The sequence below is a fragment of the Tamandua tetradactyla genome, chromosome 1 (genome assembly GCF_023851605.1).
Source record: "Tamandua tetradactyla isolate mTamTet1 chromosome 1, mTamTet1.pri, whole genome shotgun sequence".
Taxonomy (NCBI): Eukaryota; Metazoa; Chordata; class Mammalia; order Pilosa; family Myrmecophagidae; genus Tamandua; species Tamandua tetradactyla.
The window spans coordinates 36399995-36423243 of record NC_135327.1 but is presented as its reverse complement, the minus strand read 5'-3'; the positions used below and the strand labels follow the sequence as shown (position 1 = coordinate 36423243).

General features: G+C 45.4%; 1 protein-coding gene across 1 annotated transcript; it reads left to right on the top strand.

The window, feature by feature from the left end:
• Positions 1-296: 296 nt before the first annotated feature.
• On the top strand, positions 297-19948 carry LOC143680544 (uncharacterized). The gene is made up of 7 exons (XM_077156915.1): positions 297-464; positions 650-978; positions 1205-1399; positions 1629-1921; positions 3641-3805; positions 4752-5677; positions 19765-19948. Exons 1-4 carry the CDS (start codon positions 297-299, stop codon positions 1807-1809), a joined length of 873 nt encoding a protein of 290 aa, XP_077013030.1. The 3' UTR covers positions 1810-1921; positions 3641-3805; positions 4752-5677; positions 19765-19948.
• Positions 19949-23249: the final 3301 nt, after the last annotated feature.

The following is a 23249-nucleotide window of genomic DNA, read 5'->3' as shown; positions in this document are numbered from 1 at the left end:
GGAAGGCAAGGGTTCTGGTATATACAACATCTCTCCAGTGTGACAGTGGCAGGTCTACATCCTAGGATTCTGCCTTGCACATCCTTCATCTGTCACAGAGGCCTGGGGCTTCCAGTTTCTTTCAAAACAGAGACAAGGGGCCCCAAGGGGACCAGCATCTCCTGGATGGCTCAGCCGGAAATTGGGTGGGGAAGTCTGATGGTGAGTAATATGGAGGACAGAGGTTCTGCTAGCTGCACTGAGGTCCAGATTGAGGAGGGGGTAATGGGGAGGACAGGCACTTCCTTGGGGTGGCAATGCCTTTGAGCTTGGCAGAGACACACTTGAATGTGGAGAGCTCTGGCGAGAGCAAGTCTGACAAGTGCTGCGGCCGTGGCTTTGATGGGCACATCAGGGGCTACAGCCTCCTATTTTGGGGGTCTCAGTGTGTGTTGAACCTGGGGATACAGAGGTGGCAGCAGAAGGTGCAGAAGCAGGAGGGTGGGAATGGGGGGCCCATCACTTCTAACAAAATACACTGTTTGGTGGGAGGGGCAGGGTAAGCATGGGGGCTGGGGGCTGAGCAAGCCTGTGGTGTCGAGGGGAAGGAGGTGACCTGGTGGTGTCAGTGTCCCATCACAGAGAAGAAAATGGGTCAGGAGGATGAAAGCTGCTGTGGTTTGGGGTCACTGGGGGTGAGTGCGGGGACCTGGCTCTCAGCAGCCAAGGAATCCAGCAAGCTGCATGTGTCCAGAGTCAAAGTGGCCTCAGTGACCCTGCTCCCAGGCACTGTGGGAAGGCTGCAGGTCCCAGGAGTGCTGCATCTTCGCCTACCTCTCCAGAGGAGGACCTGTGTCGCTGGCTGGCGCTGTACCTGCAGCGGGCTGGGCAGCAGGCAGGAAAGGCTGGACGTTGGGCCTGGGGACAGCCTTCTCCCACCAGACAGTCTCTCTCCCGAAGCGCAGTCTCCTCTTCAGAAGTCCGGGTTTGGGCACAAAGGTAGGGCTCACTCCGTTTCTCACCACAGGCTTGAAGGCAGACCGCCTGGCCTCGGGGCTGGGCTTCCTGCTCTTGTCTTCGGGAATCTCAAACCAGAGCGGCTCATCAAACTTCTTCTTCCCCTTGTTGCACCGACTGAGGGCCTTCAGCACAGTCTCCCTGGCACAGGGGTCTGGGGGCTCCTCGGGGGTTGAGCAAATGGTAAAGCCGCTCCCTCTGCTCCCAGGAGGGGCGATTCTGGCAGTGACCGGGCTCCTGAACCGTCTGTAGTATTGGCCATCCCACAGCCACCACTCCCTGTCAGTGTCCCATGCGCAGAACAGATCCGACCCCGAGACGGTCTGCGGGGGCAGCTTGTTAGGAAAGCGCCTCCAAGCCTCGGTGACCAGCACCCTGCGGAGATTGACGGGCATCCATTTGAGTGAGATTTGTGGCAGGGGTCGGTTGCGCACCCAGCGCTCACGGGAGACGCGCAGAGCCCGGCGCTGAGCCCGGCCGGGTTGGCTGCAGGCGGGCCTGGGAGGCGGGGACAGGCGCTTTGGGGCAGGGGGCGGCGGCGCGGGCTGGGGCGCGCCCAGGTAGCTGCCCAGATAGCTGCCCATGACGGGGGAGTGGCGGGGCGGTTCCCCAAGCAGGGATTCTGCTTCCAGAAATTTGGAGTCTGCGGACACAGCCGGAGGCGAAGCGAGCGGGGCTCCAGTGACCGTTGGCCTCAGGGCCCACGGACAGCGCGTGGAGCGTGGGGGCGCCCGGGACCGTCAGGCCATCAGGTCCCCGCGCCAGACCAGCGCCCCGCGGACACCCGGACATCTCGGGGGCAGCAGCTGCTGAGGGGGCGACCCCGGAACCAGTGGGACAAGGGAAGCTCAAGCCCCTGCTCTTGCCACTGCTGTCCAAGGTGTTTGGTTCTGGGAGACTGGTCAGGGATGTCTCTTGGCACAATGTAAGAAAATGTAATTGTCTCTATCAGGTCATAAAAGTTGTAGAAGTATTTGGGAAATGACTTTCTCTCATTATTGTAATAATGTGTACAATACACTTGGATATATAGTCTCCATATTTGCTATTTTTGTTTCACATTTAAAATATCCACAGATGGGGCTATTGTCCTCATCCACAGATGGGGCTATTGTCGTCAAGGCTGTGTCCATAGAAGATGTAAGAAAGCATAGCAGCATTCTATAGTTACAGATTTGTGTCTCTGTGGGTATGTGAGTGTTTATCCGTAGAGTTTACCTGGCCAAACCCCACTTAAAAAACCAAGAAACAAACAACCTTTGAGCATCTCACTGGATTGATTCCCTTAGAAAGTGAGTCACAAATAATTGTGAGAAATACCTAAATATTATTCAGCACATTAAAAGACAACACTGACTGTATTCTTAAGGAAATACAAACAGCTAGTTTACTTTTTATTACTATAAGTAATATATATTTCATTTCTCTAGAATGTTTTTTAATGTTATTTTTTCCAATTTAGCTCTTAAGGGAATGGTGAAAGGTGTCTGTGATCAACAAGCAATGTTGATTTTATGTGAACTCTCTAATAATTATTTTCCAGTTTTTTTTCATTTTGGTAACGTTATACAACACAATTTTGTCCCATTTTAACCACTTTCAAGTTTACAATTCTGTACTATGAATTATATTCACAATGTGATCCTACCAGCACCTCTGTTTATAACCAAAATTTTTTCATCAGCACAAATGGAAATCTGTACCCATTAAACAATAACACAATCCCACCTAATGTATGGTCTAACTGGAGAATGTTCCACATGCATGTGAGAGGAATGAGTAGTTTGCTTTTGTTGGGTGGAGTATTTTATATGTGTCTTGTTTGGTCTGTTTGGTTGCAATATTATTCAGTGCTATAAACCTTATATTTTGTTATTAATATTCTGCTAGATGTTCTGATTCCTATTGAAAGAGATGTATTGAGATCTCCAGCTATTATTCGGAAACTGTCCATTTCGCCCTTCAATTCTGGGGAGAGCTTGGGCAAATTAAAACATCCTTCAGATTTCCTAACTTTGCTAGGTTTCTTTTTCCTGAATCAGTGTCGGCGTGGCTGCTGTGTAACCTTGACTGTTTTCCAGAATTCTGACTGAGATGGTTCTGACAGACTATGCATGTTTTTTCAAGGTTTTTGTGTGCATTGTGCGTGTGGGTGTGGGTGTGGGGAAAATTAGCTAAGTATACCTTTTTCTACTGTCTTGTGCCATTTTGCTAATGTCATTCCACATTCTTGGTTTCTAAGCACATCGATTAGACAGACATGTTTCCCACCCTTCTATAAATGAAATTCATCCTGCATGTTCTTTGTGCATGGCTTGTGCTGCTCAATGGTACATTTGTGGGATTCCTGTATTCTTAGGTATTGCAGTGTTATGTGCAGGCTTGTTGTCATGTAGCATTCGAATTATGTGAATGTGCCACACCTTATATATTCAGTACATTGTAGGTGCCATTACCAGGTGTTAGTTGTTGGAAGAGTGCCGCAGGGAACATCTAGAGTGTGTGTAAGTTGTACTTAGGAACACTTTTTAGTTCACTGTGTACTTATAGAGAAATTGCACACTAAAAATACATGCTTTATTACATGCATAAACTTATTGTAATCATTGGCTCACTATTTTTTACCTCTTTCTCCAACTTTTAGTTTCATCAGGAGAGAAACTATTTAGCAACGATTTGTATAATTTCTTCTCCACAGACTTGGACAATGATATTTTTAATGGACTTGGACTTGGGCTGCACGATTTGCAGAAAGCAGGAAGAAGACCTTGACCGCTGCCCTTTGCAAGAAGGCCAAGGAAAGAAAAAGGTCAGAGAAGAAAACCACCCCCAAAGCCGCACAGATATGCTGGGAATGAAAAGTAAACTCTAGAAGGACCTTGGGGGAAAGGCTTAGGGTGTCACTAGGAGATGCTCCTGGTAGAATGAAGGTTTTCTGAACCTTCACCCAGCAGGTCTCAGGGTCCCCCTGGGCGGGACAGTGTGGTCATCTTAAGCAGACAGAGCCTGATTCCCTGTGCGGGCAGCAAGCCCTTTGCTTGAAGCTCATGTGGGAAGACCAGGCTGACCTTCAGGCATCCACCTGACCTTCTCTTTGGGCAGAGCCTTAACTCCAGGGACCCGCCTCGACCCTCTCTCTTCCGGGTGGGGTTTAGGCAAACAAGTTTCTTCCTGGGGTCCTTCTTGGGTTCACGTACTTTGCACTGGGAAGTCCTTGGTTTATTGGGTCATCCTCTCTCTCTCTCTGACGTTCCCTTGATGCAAGGATGGCCCTCATCCAGAGTTCTGATGTCCCTCATCTGGGAACTGAATTATGAAGAAGTGACCCTCAAAGATGGGGCTCAGTGAGGGCAGACCCCTCAGTAGAGCTGGAATCCCCCTCACCTGCTTGTGCTAGAGCTGGGCAGTTGGCAGGTGGCCAGCTGGAGCATTGCTTGGGCAGTCAGCTTCCCAGCACCAATGGGGTGAGGTGTTCCAGAGTCCTCTGTTCTGAGGAGGTTGTGGGTGGACAGGAATCCCTCAGGGCCAGAGACACCATTCTCAGTAGGTCTGAAACAGGAGGGCAGACACAGGGTTCAGCAGCTTCTGCATCTTCCTCTGGCTGCTGACTTTAGCTTTCCACCCTCTGCCCCAGGAGAACCCTACTTAGCTTTTAGCAGTTTGTGATTTTTAGGTACGTCTTAAGCATGTCCTATATGTACAGCTCTCGACATGTTGCACTTTTTAATTTCTCTCTCATTATCTCTCCTTTTCAGTTGCACTGTTCTTTTCTGGTGGATGCCCGGCCATGGTTCACCACATTCACCCTCCTGAATAGCACCTGTGTGGAATATTAGGTGGGTGGAGCATAGCTCTTCATGGCAGGAACAACAGTCAGTTCTGTAGGCCTGGTGTGTGTGGGCCCCTGGGGGAATAAAGACATCTCAGAGCACTTTCCAAGCCCGGTAGTACTGCCCTCTAACTTCTCATTTGGCTGGCATGATGTCCCTGCATGGTGAGAACCAATGAGGTGTTGCTTCCCATTTCTGTCATTACTTGGGCTGCAGGTGCACAGTCTTGAGAATGCTAAGTCCCTCACTTCAGGCCAGGGCGTCCTTGCTGGCTCATGGGCAGCCCTTCTCAGGTTTGTTTGTGAGTCAGTCATTCACTCATTCATTCATTTCCATTCTCTCCACACTGCTCACCCTTTCAACACAACAGAAATAAAAAGAAAGTGCTGTGAGGGAGCAGGTGCCTGTGTCCCCTTGCTCCGTCTTTGGGACCCAGGCTCCTGGAGGGGTAGTTCAGCTCCAGTGGGGTCCTCAGTCACTGGAGCAGGAGAGCTTCTGAAAGGTGAAACTGGTGATTCTTTGTGGCTTACTCCTGGAACTAGAACTCCAAATTAAATCTCCCTTGGCAAGACATTTCCCCTGTAGTTCACATCACAAAGACCATTACCTGTACCAGCTCTGCTCCTTTGAATCAACCTGTGCATCAGTTTGTGAAGGGCCCACAATTGGATGGGGATATACATAAATATACAAGGGTAGGTCTGTGATGTCAGCAAAGCTGGCCGACTGTCCAGTAGAAGACTCAGAGGGGATGAGTCAGACTGGACAAGGACAGATGGACACTCCCTGATCTCCAGTCAGTATGGCCTTGAGTGAAAATTCTTTTACCCTCGGCTCTAATTTCATGCCAGGTAAGCCCAGTGTGCTACTCCTTTTCTACCTGAAGTTCTAGGTTACAGCTAAAATGCACCTAACTCCGTACAGTGTCCTCCAGCTTTAGGTACAGACAGTGGGACATTCTAAAAGTCCCATCAATGATTTCAACAGCCTTTAAATTTGAACATTAATATGTAGATGGGAATTGCTCAATTTTGCTTGTTTGCTGCTGGTTTTAGGACTCAGACAAATAAGGGACCAGAATGTGGCCTTTGGTGAAACTTGAGGCCAAATTTTACCTTGATTATACAAGGGCCAGTGATTCTATCTGTGCTGCCACTTTGTGTCATAGCTAGATCATATAAGCAACAGCGACAAGGTTAGGAGACAAACAGATACATTCACAGGTTTGAAAGGTATATGTATTCTAGAAAAGCCATGATTTAATCCTGATCCAATCATGTGGAGGCTGCCTTCCTTCTAATCCCTATTCAACACTTTAGGTTGAAGACTTGATTAAACTATTTCCATAGAGACATGACTCGCCCAATTGTGTGTTTAATTAGAGGGAGATGTGACTCCATCCCTTGAGGTGGGTTGTGATTAGTTTACTGGATTCCTTTAAAAGAGGAAGCACTTTGGAGAAAGCTTCAGAATGATGAGAGAGCCAGGAGAACTGCAGACCCCACATAGCAAGAGACCTTTGGAGGTGAAGAAGGAGGAAATCCCCAGGGCAGCATCATGAAACAAGAAGCCTGGAGATAAAATTAGCAGATGTTGCCACGTTTTCCATGGGTCTTTCTAGTAGAGAGAGAGACCCTGAATATCATTGGCCTTTCTTGAATGAAGGTAACCTCTTCTTCGTGCCTTAATTTGGACTTTTTAATAGACTTGCTTTAATTGGGACAGTTTCATGGCTTTAGAACTGTACACTTGCAACTTAATAAATTCTCCCTTCTAAAGGCCATTCCATTTCTGGTACATCACATTCCAGCAGGTAGAAAACTAGAACCCAGGTCCAGGGGAGGAATTTGAAGCACCTATCTGAGGAACTGGTTTTTGACTTGTTTCTTTCAGTCAAAACCAGTGGGTATACGGAAGGATATAAGAACACACGTGACAAATTTGACTTTGTGACTTATATAGAACATTTTCCTAAGAACTGCAGAATATGCATGCTTTCTTGAGCTAGTGAAACGTATCAGAATTGATCAGATTTTTATCCATAATGAAAGTCTCAAGCAATTGCGTGGAAGTGATGTTCCAGCATGTTGTTTATCCATAGATAGTGGCAGTGTTGAATTGAAGAAGATAAAGTTACACGAAAACACAAACAAAATGTTTGGAAACTCAGCAACATATCTGAAGAAATGAAAAATGTTTGTCCCAATTAGGATTTACAGCATTGTGGAGTGATTCATGAATGCAGCAGCAGCCCATTTGGAAAGCAGAAGGGAGCTCCACCAAGGGTGTGGGGAGAAGCTCATAGAGAACAAATATGGAAGCCAGTGAGGAAATGTTTTGATTGGTTGACATTAAGTTTCTACTTTACTTAGAGGTGGTCTTACCAAGTGGGGAGGGGTTGATTGCTTAAGAACGAGGAAGATAAGTCATGATCATTGATGGGCTGAATTTAAATTTTGTCTTTAGGATTGGCAGGAATGATTTTGGTTGGAGATTGGTAAACTATGATAGGTAGCAATATCTAGAACTGAAGCTTGCATAAGAGTGACCTCCAGAGTAGTCTCGTGACTCTATGTGAACTCTCTCAGCCACTGATATTTTATTTACTACACTTCTTTTCCCCCTATGGTCAGGATGGCATTGTTGATCCCATGGTGCCAGGGCCGGACTCATCCCTAGGAGTCATCTCCCATGTGGAGCCAGTGAGGAATTGCCTGAATGGTTGACATGAAGTTTCCATTACTTAGGGGTGGTCTTACAAAAAGGGAGGGGTCAGTTGTGAAGGAACGAGGAAGACAAGTGATGACCACTCACTGGCTGGATTTAAATTTGGTCTGGGCAAGCCAGGCCTTTATAGGACATAGAAATGAGCTTAGGGTTTTGGTTTTCCTTTCAGGAAAATCAGCATGGAGCCTGCATTTCGTGCCTACTGGACTTTATTCATCAGTCTCTTCCTAACACAAAGGCTACAGTCCCGGTGGTGGTTCCATTTATATCTAATGAAATAATCAAAAACATTTGGCATACCAAACACGGTGGATGCTGCTAAATAGCACTGGATGTTGTGGCTCCAGAAGAGCAGGAAGTGTGTAGACTGGAGAAGGGTCAGGGTTACGATCTGAGAACCAAGTCTAGGTCTTACTTGTTAAGACAGAGAATGAGAAATTGAACCCAGAGAATGTGGTAGGAGAGAGAAAACAGCAAAAATGTGGAACTGAATGTAAAAGAAACTAAGGTATCCTGGAAAGGAACAAAAGATTCCAAAGTGGGTTCCTTGAATATCTAATGAAATTCTAAAGCCTTAGCAAGAGTGACCTGGAACTGGAGAATGTGGGTGGATCTATGTCAGTAATAAAAGAGGCCTCAATACATTCCCAGCCAGTCTGAACAAAAGTGTGGGGACTGAAGCTTCTGGGGTGTGCCCATAAAAGAAGTTTAGATGTGATTTGCGGGACGTGCTTTATCTTTTCTCCAATCTGCACTGTCTTAAGCCCATGTAGTCAGTCTCAAGACGCAGCAGGATGGACAGGGTCTGAGTGGGGTTTTCTACTCCCCACCCCCATCACTTCTGGAGCCTTCCCTAGTTCCCAATGCTGTGACTTGAGTCTGACTACAATGCGGTGCCATTTTCAGGTCACAATGTGTGAGTGACACAGTGACCAGATTATCATGTCCCACCTGCTGGTGTGGTGGCCTACTGCCTGTCTTCTCCCTCCATGGCCTTATTTACTCCTCTGTGGCTCTGTAGGAGTCATCATGAGTTGACTCCATTTCGAGTCCAGGAAAGGTGCTGAGCACCATGGGAATGCATATTTCCCCAGCCCTCAACCCTCCTCTGGGCCTTAACTTCTCTCCACATTGACCTGGGAGACCTCATGCCTAGGGCTCCTGTTCCCCCTTTTCCTGGGGTTCTCAGTTCACCCCAGGACTTGTTCCTTGCTGCTGCACCACAGCATGGAGGTTAGGGAATGGTGGGCATGTCAGCAGGCTCCAGGGTTTTCCTCCAGTAATGGGTGAAGCAGAAGGAGGAAATGGCACCGCATGAGCCCCACCAATGCCTCTGCCCTGTAAGTTCTGTAATGCTTGCCCTGGGTCATGGGCATAGGCAAGGGACTAGCAAATATATGTATGCTTCTTCCCTTCTTTCCTTCATTATTCTTCTGAGCCCCCGTGACCCTGCTTGGATGCACGGCTGGGAGGCCAGTGAGATGGATGCAGCCCCCACCCAGGTCCTTTTCAGGGTAGGACTGGGTAGATGTTGCCTTGGACATGGGTAGAGGGCAGGCTGATGTGTGCCCTTGGTCCAAGATTTTGAAGGAAGGATGTGGACACAGTGGGAAATGTAGTTTCCAGGTTGCTGTGTGTTTGGTGACGTGGGAGGGGTGAGGTGGGGTGAAGGAAGAGGAGCTGTTCCAAGGCAGGAGGAGGTGACCAGGTCAGGGCCTGCAGGGGCAGGGCTGTATGGTGTCCAGATCATTATGTTGTCGTCGGTAGCTGCTGTCACTGCCCTCTCCGACCCTGTGTCCTCAACGTCAGTGCTGCCGTGGAGAATACCCATGTCCCTCAAGTGACTGTTCTTCTGGGGCTCATCATGCTGATGGGTCATATCCAGATATATCACTATAAATTTTATGATGTCAGTAAAACCATGGAATATTTCCTCATGTCAGTGGAGTATGCCCTGTTTAAGTTCAATCAGGAGAATGAGGACGAGTTTGCATATAAGCTGGTGTGGATCTGACAGAGCCAGCGCAATGTGAGGGTGGCTTCCAACTGCCTGCAGCCCCGGGTCTGCCTGGGATCAGGTCCAGTTTGGGAGAGTCTAAGTCTGGAGGAAAGAGCCACTGACTTTCTTTGTGGTTGCCATTTTAAGCATACAAGTATTCATTAGAAATTCTTCAACTTTCTGTTATGCTTTCCTAAGGAACTGAGCTATAGCAAACAGGGGGATGGAGAGAAGGTCTCCAGTGGCATAAATATTAAAGTAAAAATGTCTGTGAGGTCCTGGGGGAGAAACATAATGTGACCCTGAGATAACTGTAGGAGGAAGGCTTGGCAGAGATGAACAACGAAGGCAATAAGCAGCTGAAAAACAAAAACCCAGGGGCAAGACAAGCAGACAAGACCCAATGGGGCCTCCCTGGGGTGTGAGGGTGCTTAGGATGAGGAATAGGGCTTGTCCTGTCTGTATTTTCCTTGATAGGGGCCCCCAGGCTGGACTGTAGAGACAGACATGTCATCACAGAGCAGACATTCTCCCATTTTCCTGGGAGCCCACACTGAGGGTGTGTGTGTGGGTGCAGTTAAGACCAGGAAAGTCTGTGTTCTCCTGGGGCTGACCTGAGGGACATAAATGAGTCCCATAGTCCAGATGTCACTGAGCAGGGCAGGTTGCAACCTCTAAGTAGTAAAAGGGCTGCAGGAAAGCAAGTGGTATTGAAAGGGGCTGGCACTTGGGCCAGGTGGAGGAGAAGACCTTTCATAAGGAGACCAGCTGAGGGACCCAGACACTATAAGGTTTACAGGAGCAGGACAGGTGTCAACAGAGAAGACAGAGACTGGCCATGGCAGGAGACCTCAGGTAGTGGCAGGATCATCTCTAAACCTGTATCATAGGATGGTGTGCTGGTTTGAAAGGATGTATGTCCCCTAGAAAAGCCATGTTTTAATCAAAATCCCATTTTGTAAAGGCAGAATAATCTCTTTTCAATACTGTATGTAATTAGATCATCTCCCTTGAGATATAACCCAATCAAGAGTGGTTGTTAAACTGGATTAGGGGAGGCATGTCTCCACCCATTTGGATGGGTCTTGATTGGTTTACTGGAGACCTATAAAAGAGGAAACATTTTGGAGAATGAAAGAGATTTGGAGGGAGCAGAACAGAACAACATAGCCACGAGAAGCAGAGTCCACCAGCCAGTGACCTTTGGAGATGAAGAAGGAAAATGCCTCCTATGGAGCGTCATGAAGCAGGAAGCCAGGGGAGGATGCTAGCAGATGATGCCTTGCTCACCATCCCTTCAAGCCTAGATAGAAACCCTGACTGTGTTCGCCATGTGCCCTTCCACTTGAGAGAGAAACCCTGAACTTCATCGGCCTTCTTGAACCAAGGTATCATTCCCTGGATGCCTTAGATTGGACATTTCTATAGATTTGCTTTAAGTGGAACATTTTCTCAGCCTAAGAACTGTAAACTACAAACTTATTAAATTCTCCTTTTTAAAACCCATTCTGTTTCTGGTATATTGCATTCCAGCAGCTAGCAAACTAGAATATATGGGATGTGTGGACAGGCAGGTGTTGCCCTAAAAATCCCATAGGGAGGCTGAGACCAGGTGGGAGCTCAGGAGGAGAACACCTGGCATGGCAGGTGCTGGCAGTGAGGAAGTGCTGGCTTCTGGATCCCTCAGAGGTGGAGGCGACTGAACTGAGATGTGTGTGGGAGTGAAAGGCCTCTTGGAAGGCCCTGGACGAGGGCCCTGAGCACACGGTGAGTTGTGAACCCATCAGCTGAGGAGATGATGGCTGGAGTGGTGGAAGGACAGGAACTGAGATGAGCTGGAGGGAAGAGCTGAAAGAAGGGACAAAGAGGAGGTTGTCCAGCCTGCAAGGGAGTGACAGCTTGGACTTGATGGGGATGTAAGTGTTGTTAACATGGTTCTGCTAACTTCTCCACTGGTGTTTGGTTACTTCATGCTTCCTGTGGGCAGGATCCTGACTGTCAACCACCCTGGGGAGTAATTTTGTCCTCCCCAAAGTTGTCTTCCTGGACGAATGGCCCTGAGCTGGGTGCCACATCAGCAGGGGCTCTGATGTGGTGGTGGCCTATCTTGACAAGACGCTGCTGCAGAAGTAACTTTGTGGACTTTACATCCCTGCCTGGGGCCTGCTGCCATCTCAAATTGCCCCCCCCCTTTCCTTGTCTGTTTGCCTCTTCCTTGGGTTGCAGCCCCATCCCTGTACCCCTGAGACCGGAAGGAAACCCTGTACCATGGACACCTCTACTGCTGCTGCCTCAGCCCCCAAACCCCAGTGCCAGGCTCTGTGAAGGGAAGCCCATGTGCAGAGAGACAGATGTGTGTGTGTTGGTGGGCAGAAGATGGCCTCTGCAGGAACCACGGTCACCTGAGCCCCAGGCTAAGTCAGCTTTCTGGTACTTTCCAGATCAGTCCAGAGAAAGGGCTGCTTCCCCCAGGGGGCTGGGGGTGGACTTCCCGAATGGATTTGTTTTTCTTTCTGAGTTCTTCCTGAGAAATCGTTGGTCCATATTTAAGGGAGGTGTTTTGGTTTGCTATAGCTGCTGGAATGCAATATACCAGAAATGGAGCAGCTTTTAAAAAGGGAATTTATTAAGTAACAAGCTTACAGTTCTAAGGCCATAAAAATGTCCACACTAAGGCATTCAGATAAAGATACCTTGACTTAAGGATGGGCTAATGACATTTGGGGTTTCTCTGTCAGCTGTAAAGGCACATGGGGACCTCTGCTAGTTTTCTCTACAGGCTGCTAACTTCAAAATTCTTCCCCAGGGGTGTTTCCCTTCTGCATCTCCAAAGGTCCCTGGCTGTGTGGGCTCTGAATTTTTTCCAAAATAGTTCTCTCTCAAAGGCCTACAATATGTGACCCCAACTTGGAAGGGTGGGTTACATCTCCAAGAACAATTAAAAGATCTCTTCCTGCAATATTGAATGAGGATCCCAAAACATCACTTTTCTGGGGGGTCCACAGTGGTTCCAAACTAACACAGAAGGGAAAAGAAGAACTTTTAATAACTTCTTATAGAAGCCTAATGAACTCACAGACCATCATAAGACTCTGAACGTTTGCAGGGTCAGCTCTTCCTTTCGAGTGCCAACAACCTGTGAAGGGACAGAACGGTCTTGACACTCAGGAACCCCTGCCTCCCCATGGGGCCCTGCTCCATGAGTGTTGGTGTGTCCTGGTTTCTTATAACTCATGTCCTCCTACTGCGTGTGTTGGAATCATTCAGGATGAGCTCTTTATGGTGATTATTCATGTTCACCAACCGTGCGTTTGAGAGATTCTTTATGCTTTTTGATGATACTAAAGCATGTTTGGGCTCATTGCCGTGCAGTACTTATTGTCTGACTGTGTCACACCTTATATAGCCAATGAACTCTCCATGTGATATCCAGGGTCTGGCTGTTAGACAGAGTGCTGCAGGCAACATTCTCAAACAATTTTTAGGTGTGCATGTGAGCATCTTCAGTGAGAAATATTGGTAATTAAAAGGATAAAGAGTAATAAAACATGAATTAAAAGTAAGAGGAAGAGGGCAGTGTTAACAGTGGCTCAGTGGCATAATTCTTGCCTGCCGTGCTGGAGACCCAGGTTTGATTTCCTGTACCTGCTCATGCAGGAAAAAAAAGGGGGGGAGAAGTAAGAGGAAGAATAGAAATTGCATATTGTAGAAATATCCTAATTTATATTCATGTGAATATTGTATGTGTTTCTTTGTCTCTTTCTCACTTCTGAAAAGTAGTTATTTCATAATATTTGCTGCAATTTCTTGAGAGAGGTTTCAGTACAGACTTTTAATGGACTTGGATTAGCCTGCACAATTTGCAGAAAGAACGATGATGACATTGAAAACTGTCCCTCTCAAAAAGGCCAAGGAGCAAAACAGGTTTGACCATAAATTTGACCCCAAAGTAGCACAGATGTGCTGGGCATCTAAGCTAAAACCTAGGAGGGCCCATGGGGGAAGGCTTAGGTGTGTTGCCAGGAGATGATCCTGGTAGAGTGAGATGAGGAATGCTAGCCCTTCACCTGGCAGGTATCAAGGCTCCCCGTGGGCAGGAGAATGTGCTCATTTTGAGTAGAGCATATTTGGGAGAACAGGGCTGACCTGCAGCGTCCACCTGCCCTTCTCTCTGGGTACAGCCCTAACTCCAAGATGCCAACCTTGACCCTTTCTGCTCTGCATGGATTTCAGGCACATGACTTTCTCCCTGAGGTCCTGCTGCAGTGGGTGACTGATGTTTTATCTGATCACCTTTCCTCTCTGTTGTTTCCTTGATGCAAGGTTTCTCCTTTTCCAGACTTCTGGTTTCACCACCATACTGAGAGCTGATCTGGTTCAGGGAATCCTGGAAGGTGGGGCTGGGCCTCAGTGAGTGTGTACCCTTCAGTAGAGCTGGGGTTCCCCTCACCTGCCAGTCCTAGGGCTGGGCAGCTGGAACATCCTTGAGGCAGTCAGCACCCCAGGTCAAATGGGGTGGAGGATCCTCCAGAGTCCTCTGTCCTGGGGAGAATCTTCATGGGCAGGAATATCTGAGGGGCAGAGAGCCCCTTCTCAGATAGCCTGGGAAAGGTGGCAGATGCAGAATTCAGCAGCCTCTGCTCCCTCTTCCTGCCGCTGACTTGAGCTGTTCACGGTCTGGCCCAGGAAAAACCTACTTTGCTTTCTGCAGTTTTGTGATTTTTTGGTGCATCATGAGTGCATGCTCCACGTACTGCTGTCAACTTGTTGCACTTTCTAACTTCTCTCTCATCATTTCTCCTTTTCAGCTGCGCTGCACTTTTCTGGTGGATGTCCTGCCATGGTTCACTGAATTCCCCTTCCTGAACAGCACCTCTGTAGAAAAGTAGGGTGGGCTTGTCCTTCTTGTCTAGAGTGAAGTTAGTTCTAGAGACCTAATGTGTGTGGATACCTGGGGGAATAAAGGCTTCTCAGAGCACTTTCTGGGACCCATACTGCTGCACTCTGACTTCTCGTTCGGCATTGTGAATGTTCCAGCCTGGTGAGAAGCAATGGGGTGTTATTTTCCATTACTGTGATTATTTGGGCTGGAGATCGCCTGCCTTGACTTTATCAAACCCCTCACTTCAGACCAGGGGGACCTTGCTGGGTCACGCATGGCCCTCTCAGTTTTGTTTGCAGGTTCATTCATTCATTCACTCATCATCATAATTGTTAATTTATTAAATCATTCTTCTGTCTTTGCTTATCTTTCATTCATTCTACCTGATAGAGATACAGGTAAAGCTTCCAGAGACCAGTTGCCTGAATCCACCTCATACTGCCTTTTCCCCTCGACCCCCTTCCTCCAGGGAAGAGGCAGACAGTACAGGAATGCTGCAAAAATTATTCTAGTGTATTTTCAGTTCTAGCTTCTCTCCCAAGAAGTTAGACAAAGAATTGCAAATTGAATTCAGAGAAAATACTGTAGATGGAAGGAAAGTATAACAGAAATGAATGAAATAGAAAACAGAGGTGTACTAGAAACGATCATGGAAGCCCAACGTTGCTTCTTTGAAAGTCTAGTAAGATCAGTAAATCTTGGCAAGAGGGATCTGGAAATGGAGAATGTGGTCAGAACCACATTGGGAGACAAAAGGGCCTCATTTCCAATCCTGCAATAACCCGAGGCAGGAAGCATGGGGAGGAACTACCACTTGGGTCTGCAGCCTCTAGAGCAAGTGTGCATATCAGTGAAACTTAGACACCTCCTTTGACAGGTTTCTGCATTCCCTCTTACCACTGGACTTTGCTTCCTTTGTCCTTAGAACTCAGGTGAAAGCATCAATTGATACGTGAATATGAAGGGGACTGAGTTGGGGTTCCCCGCTAAACCCTCTACCTGTGCTAGACCTAGTCTTGCCAGACAACCTGTCTCCAAGGTTGTGTTCCCCTGTCCTCGGCCCCATTTTTAAGGTGGCATTGTACAAGTCTCCTGAGGCTCAGGTTTAAAGTAGGGTATGGTCTCCATGCAACACATCCTCATGCATGGGGAGGGCTGCCTACTGCCCACCACAGCCCCTTTTACTCCCCTGAGGATTTGGGTAGGAAGCATCATGAGTCGACTCTTCTTTGAGGCCAGGTGACCAGAAAAAGGCTGAGTACTGTGGGGACACATGTCTTCCCCAGTCCTGAACCCTCCTCTGGGCCCTAACTGCTCTCCACCTTGACCCAGCAGACCTCATGCCTGGGACTCCTGTTCTATCTTTTCCTAGGTTCTCAGTCTACCTCAGAGCAATATAAATGCCTGACCCTCACAGTTGGTCACTGGGGTGGGGATTAGGTGATAGAGGGGATGTCAGCTGGTGCCAGAGGGGGCCCCCATGGTTAACAGATGGACACAGAGGGAGGAAATGCTATCCTCATGGACCACACCAATGCTCCTTACCCTTGTAAGCTCTGCAGTGCTTCCCCTGGGATATGGACTCAGCCAAGGGGTAAGCAGATCTGCTTCCACCCTCCTTTCCCCCATTATTCTTCTGAATCTGTGACCCTGCCAGACCTGGATGCACTGCTGGGACACCAGTGAGGTGGACACAGCCCCCACTTGGGTCTTTATCAGGGCGGGGTAGTTCTGGTTATGGACAGTGGGTGGGCAGGTGGATGCATGTTCTGGGTCCAAGGTTTTCAGAGAATGACGTGGACATCACGGGAAATATGATGCAGGAGGGACAAGGCAGGATGAGAAAGGAGGAGCTGGGCTGAATCACTGGTCACAGGCAGGATGAGGTTACAAGCTCAGGATCTCCATTGGCAGGGCTGTGTGGGGTCCAGAGCTGTGGTAGCTTGAACCATGTCTTCCACAGGCATTCATTTGTAAATGGGGTCTTTGGGCCAAATTGAATCAAGATGGGCCTTCATCCAATATGACTAACAATAAATTCCTGTTGCTTAAGCCAGCACTCACTGTGGTATTTGTGATAACAACCCTGCTGTGTGTGCCCAGCAGAGCCATCTCTTGGGACTTTCTGCCATTTGGGGGACAAACAGGACTATCTCTCATCATGGGCACAGGGAATGGGATGATGGGAGAAATGCTTTTTTGGGAACCAAAGCCAGGTTCTTATTCTGTGGCTCTCAGGTCTCATACTGGTGGCTGCAGCCCCCTCAGTGGTCATCTCTGTGCTGCCTTGAACAGCTTTTCAAGGAATGACTGCTTCTTTTCCTTCTTTCACTGCTCATGGTGTAACTGAGAAATTTAGAATGAACAAATGACTATGATTACTGAATCATTATATAGATATTTTTCTTTCTGTATTATAAAATAATCAAAAGTTAATGATAATAAAGATAGTTAATACCTGCAATTACTGAAGCTCAACTAGTTGCAGCCCTATGTATATTTGATATTGTAATGGTAACAGCTCCATGTACTCTTGTTCGAATTTATAGAAACCCTGAACTCCTTAGACTCGATGTTTCAGTTTCCCAAATTTGCCTGAATGCAGTATGCCAGAAATGGGTTAGCTTTACAATGGAGATTTATCATCTCACAAATTTAGAATTCTAAGGCCATGAAAATGTCCAGATTGAAACATCAACAGCACAATACCGTCTCTGAAGAAAGGCCACTGGCATCCAGGACACCTCTGTCATACCAAAAGTTACCTCACTGGTGTCTGCTGGTCCTTCTCTTCAGGGTTTCTTTGCTTTCATCTCATGGCTTCCGTGGCTTCCTCTCTCAGCTTCTGTGAGTGTGTCTTGTCTTTCAGCTCCTCTCATGCTTCTCTAAGCTCTCTGGACTTTTTCTGCAGTTTGCTTATCCTCTTCTCAAAGGACTCTAGTATGAGGATTAAGACCCACCTGGGACAACTCCTCAACTGAAATAACCTAATTAAAAGGTCCCACCCACAGTAGGTCTGCACCCACAAGAAAATGGATTTTTTTTAAAATTCCTTTTCTAAGGTACACAACAGCTTCAAACCATCACATTCTATCCTCTGGACCCCCAAAAGACATGTTCTTTCCATATGCAAAATATATTCATTCCATCACAATATCACAAAGCCTTAAATCGTTTCAGTACCAATATTAAGTGCAAAGTCTCATCAAAATCAGTTACAGGTGCAGTGTGTCCTGGATCAAAATTCCCCTCCTGCTGTGGATCTGTAAAACTTAGAGCAAGTTATCTGCTTTCAATATACAAAGCAGGGGCAGTCATGGCATAAAAATTCCCTTTGCAATAGGGAAAAATTGGAAGGAAAATAGGATCCTTTGGACCCAAACAATTCTGAAAACTACAGGGCATACTTCATTAGATTTTAAGGTCTAAGAATCATCTGTAGAATGACGTTTTATCCTCAGGCTTTGATATAGTGGCAGCCCCACCATTTCCAAAGGCTTGTGCAGAAGCCAGGCTTACTCCAAACACTGGGGTAAGGGCTTCAACGTCTCCAAGCACTGGGGAGATGGTCATGCTCTCGGCTCCCCCCTCCTCAAGCTTTGGAGTGGCGGCTGGACTCTCTGCCATCTCCAGCTCACAGGTTGACTTCTCAGAACAATGGGATGGTAGTCAGACTCTCCCAAATCCCTGTGAGATGTGTTCCACCCTTTTGGGAGCCTGCAGTGGCAGTACTCTTCCTGAACAATGGGGAGGAAGGCCCAGCCTCTGTGAGCTCCTCTGGGGCACACTTACCATTTTCACAAGCATGGGTGGGTTTGCTGTCCTGGCCCAAGTCATCTTGGCTTCAGACATTAACTTCCACAGTTCAGCTTTTGAAGTCGTTTTTCCTTCAATCTGTCCCTTTTGTCTCTTTTAGCCCAGGCTGGCGGTGTTTCATTCATACAGATCTCACAAAAAATATGGTGGTTTTGCAGGCAGCACAGGGGTCCAATCCATCAGACAATAGGACTTTTCATAACAGTTTCTGGATAGAGCAAACTCCAATCCTGATGTGTACTGAAGTGACTGACAGGCTTGCTGTTTGGTTAAATCTTCACAGAGGCAGTATTTTTTTCGGGCTTATTTTCTGGAAGCTCAGAATTTTCCAAACCATCAATGTTTTGTTTCTTTCTACCCAATAGTTCAGTTCTGAGTTTATCTCTATCCTCTCATGTTTTACTATAAGCTGCAATGAGAGACCAAGCTGTACTTTCCATATTTATTTTGGAAATATCTTCCGCTAAATATCCAAGTTCATCACTTTCAAACTCTGTCTTCCATTTGACACGAGAACTCAATTTTGTCAAATTCTCTGCTATTTTTAAACAATGGTCACCTTTCTTCCAATTTACAATGACACGTTCATCATTTCTAAGGCATTATTGGAAATATATTTGGCGTCTGTGTTTCTACCAACAGCCTCTTAAAAGCGAACTAAGCCTTTTCTGTTATACAATTATTCCATAATTTTCCCTTTATCCTTTTATAGAGCTGTTCCAGCAGCATTTTTGGTATTTGCAATTCACAACACCCCACTTCTAGTACCATAATTCCTTTTGGTTTGCTAAAGCTGCCAGATTACAATATACCAGAAATGGGTGGACTATTACAATGGGGATTTATTAACTTACAATTTGAAGTTCTAATGCCATGAAAATATTCAAATTAAGGCTGTAGGATGTTACTTTCTATGAAGAAAAGCTGCTGATATATGTGACATTTCTGTCACATGGAAAGACACATGGCCAGCACCTACTGGTCTTTCTTTCTTTGTCATTGCTTTCAGCTTCTGGCTTCAGTGGCTTCCTCTCTCAGCTTCAGTAAAGATGTCCTTGTCTTTCAGCTTCTCTGAGCTCTTTTGTTTGTTTTCTGTGTCCTTTATTCTCTTATAAAGACACTAGTATGAGGATTAAGACCCATCATGGAGCAACTCTTCAACTGAAGTAACTTAACCCAAGGATCCCGCCTACAACAGGTCTGCATCCACAGGAATGGATTAAAAGAACATGTCATCTTCTGGGGTCCATAACAGCTTCAACCATCACACTCAGCAAAACAGATTTTGGGGCTGATAGGTCATCTGATCATCTGCTTCAGGTATAGCAATAAACTCTCTCTTTAAAACCCTGGTGTTTTGGATTGGCTGTTATGCACATCAGCAGAGATAACATTTGTTCACTATCAGTGGTAGTCAGGGTGTCTTGAGCCATTTCTATCAGCTAAGCACAGTGCTAGGTGATTCTTCTGGGCTGCATACTTTAATTTTTACCTGATTTCTTTTCTCTCCTTAGGACCCCAACTTTCATTTGTTGTGGACACCCAAAATATGGAGTAACTGGTCCTTCTTTCTGAGTAACACCTACATGGGCAAGCAGGTACCTTCCTCTGGGAGGGAGACTATGCTTTCAAAGCCATGATTCTCTCCCGGTCTAGAGATGATGTTTCCCCAGGAGGAAATAAAAGCATTTCATGACACTTTGTGTGGATGAGTGGCTCTGCACTTTACATTCTGTTTTTTTTTTCTTTCTTCTCAAAATGTTCTTGTGAGTGACAAACAGCGCTTTGTTTTGCTTTGCAACTACAAAGGGTTGGCATGGTCACTCCTCAGTTTGTGACAGCTGAACAGCATTGGTTCAGTCAGTCCCCTCTCTGGTTTCTTTGTTTCCTCACTCATTCATTCATTCATTTACATTTCTCCTAACACTTACTCCAGTTTCTTGCCTCTTTTCTTCTTAAGCCAGCATTTTTATGCCTTGTATGTGTGACACTTTGTGTGCATTCTCACAGAAGGGGTAGTGTTTTGCATTCATAATGCTTATGTACTTGCACTGTGAAGATCTGTATCTATATTTGTTTCTGTATCTGTAACTATATCTATATCTTTCTTTGTCTTTCACTTTTTTCATTTGACACTGACTTAAAAAATCTATTATTTTCCTGTGTACATCCAACTCTTGTACAGTACTTTGATGGGGTGCCCACTAATTTCACCTCCCTTTTCTTCCTTCTCCAAATTGCCTCCCACTCCCTGCCACTAAATTGTTGCAATGAATTTCCTCCCCTTTTGGCTGTCCTTGAGAAATTCTTTGGCCTGGTACCCAGGAATAGATGACTGAGTGTTTGCAAACCCTTAATTTGACTAAGTCAGACCCTTAATTTGACTAAGTCATGCCAGCTTGCTCCACAAATGGAGGCACAGTCCTCGCTCCCACCACAGTGTAGGAGGTTTCTGTGTTCCACCTCACTAGCACCTCACTCTCTAAGTTTTAATAGTCTTGATAGATGAAAAGGAATAACTCATTTCACAAGTGATGCTTTGTGCAGTTCTTTAATTCCTAATGGGTTTGAGCATCTTTTTAAATGTTGCTCAACCTCATGAGTTTTCCTTCTGAAAATTCTTAGCACATAATGTGAATTAATGTTTTTTTCAGGTTCTTCTCCTTTTATTTCCTGGTAATATCTTTGGATTTCTCATTTTCTAAGTCACTGCTATTCAAAATATGGTCTTTGGACCTTTGCTCATCCACAACCTGTTGCCAGCCCACGGTAAGATATGTTGAGAAATTTAGTGTAGGTATTTTCAGACTTTTGTATTAATTTGACAGTTCTGCAATATCCAAGCACATGATTTGCATTTTAAAAGTATCAGTCTGTAAAGGATTGGAAATTAAAAAGAAAAAAGGAATTAGTCCTTCGCAGCAAAGAGTTTGAGAAACATAGGGAGTCCTATTTTGCTAGTTTCATCTCCGCAATGATTTTCTGTTCAAGATAGTAATCTCTTTTTAGTTTCAGACATGACAGGTGTCTTTGTTTGATCAGGATCTCTGATCAGGGTCTCACCAGCTGCAATCAAGGTGTCATCCAAGACTGGGGACTCTTAACTAGTGGTTGGCAGAGTCAATTCTTTTAGTTTGTGGGACCGAGTCCCTCAGCTCCCAGAGGCTGCCCACTGCCCCCTACCACATACCTTCTGCATAATACAGCAGTTTGCTTCTTTAAGGCCAATAGGCAAATAACTCTGCTGCTTCTTGTCTCTTGTTTCTAGAGAAATCATCTTATCTCTTATCTAGAGCATCATCTAGAGATTTATTGAGAAATAATTCATATACTGTATCATTCACCATTTAAAAGCTACAATTCAGTGATTTTCACTGTAGTCACAGAGTTGTACACTTACTGCCACAATCAATTTTAGAACATTTTGTCACCCACCTCCAAGGTATCTTCTCTACGCTCTTAGTTGTCACTCACTAATATCCCCCTCATACCAGCCCTATCTACCTTCTGTCTCTATAAATCTGTCTGATCCGGACATTTCACACTAACAGAATTGTATAATATGTAGCCCTTTGCGACTGATTCTTTACTAGGCATCATGTTTTCAAGGTTCATTCATATTGTAGTCAATCCTTCATTCCCTTATATTATAGGATAATTCTATTGCATGGCTACATTTTATTGATCAAAAAAATTTTATTTATCCATTAATCTTTTAATAAGCACTTAGGCTGATCCACTTGTTTTTTTGGCTGTTATGTATAATGCTGCCATGAACATTTGTGTATAAGTTCTTGCATGGACATACATTGTCACTTCTCTTGGGTATGTCCTAGGAGTAGAATTTCTGGATCATATGGTAATTCTAGGTTTAACCATCTGAGAAATTTCCAGTCAGTTTTCCAAAATGGTTGCACAATTTTACGTACCCAGTGGTACCATATGAGGCTTCCAATTTCTCCGCATTCTTGTCGACACATTGTTACTTGTCTTTTTATCATAGCCATCCTGATGGGTATGGTTTTGATTTCTATTTCTCTGATGGAAAATCATGTTAAACAGCTTTTTATGTGCTCATTGGCTATTTGTATATTTTCTTTGAAAAACTGTCTATTCAGCTCTTTGCCCATGTTTTAATTGGGTTATTTGTCTTTTTAATATTGAGGTATAAGAGTTCTTCATATAGTCTAGATCCAAGTCTCTTAACATATACGTAATTTGTCAAGATTCTCTCTCATTCTGTGGCTTGTCTTTTCACTTTCTTGATAGTGCCTTTTGATGTGCAAATATTTTACATTTTGATGAATCCAGTTTTCCTCATTTTTTTCTTTGCTCACTTGTCCTTTTTATTTCAGACCTCAGAAAACATTGCCTAATCCAAAGTCATGAAGGGTTACACCTGTTTTTTTCTAAAAGTTTTATAATGTTAACTTTTATATTTAGGTCATTTTTTTCTTGATGTACAAACATTCTATACATAGTATATAATCACTGGCTCACAATATCATCACATACTTGTGTATTCATCAACATAATCATGTTTTTGAATGCTTGCATCTCTCCAGTAAAAAGAAAGAAAAAAAAAAAAAGAAAAACTCATACATACCATACCCGTTACCTCTCCCTGTCATTGACTGCTAGTATTTCAACCTACTAAATGTATTTTAATCTTATTATTAATAACCCCTTTTATTTGCTTATTTTTTATCCATATTTTTTACTCATCTGACTTTACCACAGATAAAAGGAGCATCAGACACAAAGTTTTCACAATCACATAGACACATTGTAAAAGCTATATCATTGTACAATCGTCTTCAAGAAACATGGCTACTGGAACACAGCTCTACAGTTTGAGGTACTTCCCTCTAGCTACTCTAATACAATTTAAACCAAAAAGGGGATATCTATATAATGCATAGGAATAATCTCCAGGGTAACCTCTCGACTCTGTTTGAAATCTCTCAGCCACTGACACCTTATTAATTTCTCTTTTCCC

What these genes read in the sequence shown, in the direction of transcription:
- LOC143680544 (XM_077156915.1), top strand. Translation starts at nt 297, where the DNA reads ATGCCTTTGAGCTTGGCAGAGACACACTTGAATGTGGAGAGCTCTGGC. An exon ending in TACAGAGGTGGCAGCAGAAG is followed by an intron (nt 465 to 649) that starts GTGCAGAAGCAG and finishes GGAGGATGAAAG; the next exon opens with CTGCTGTGGTTTGGGGTCAC. An exon ending in GTCCGGGTTTGGGCACAAAG is followed by an intron (nt 979 to 1,204) that starts GTAGGGCTCACT and finishes CTCTGCTCCCAG; the next exon opens with GAGGGGCGATTCTGGCAGTG.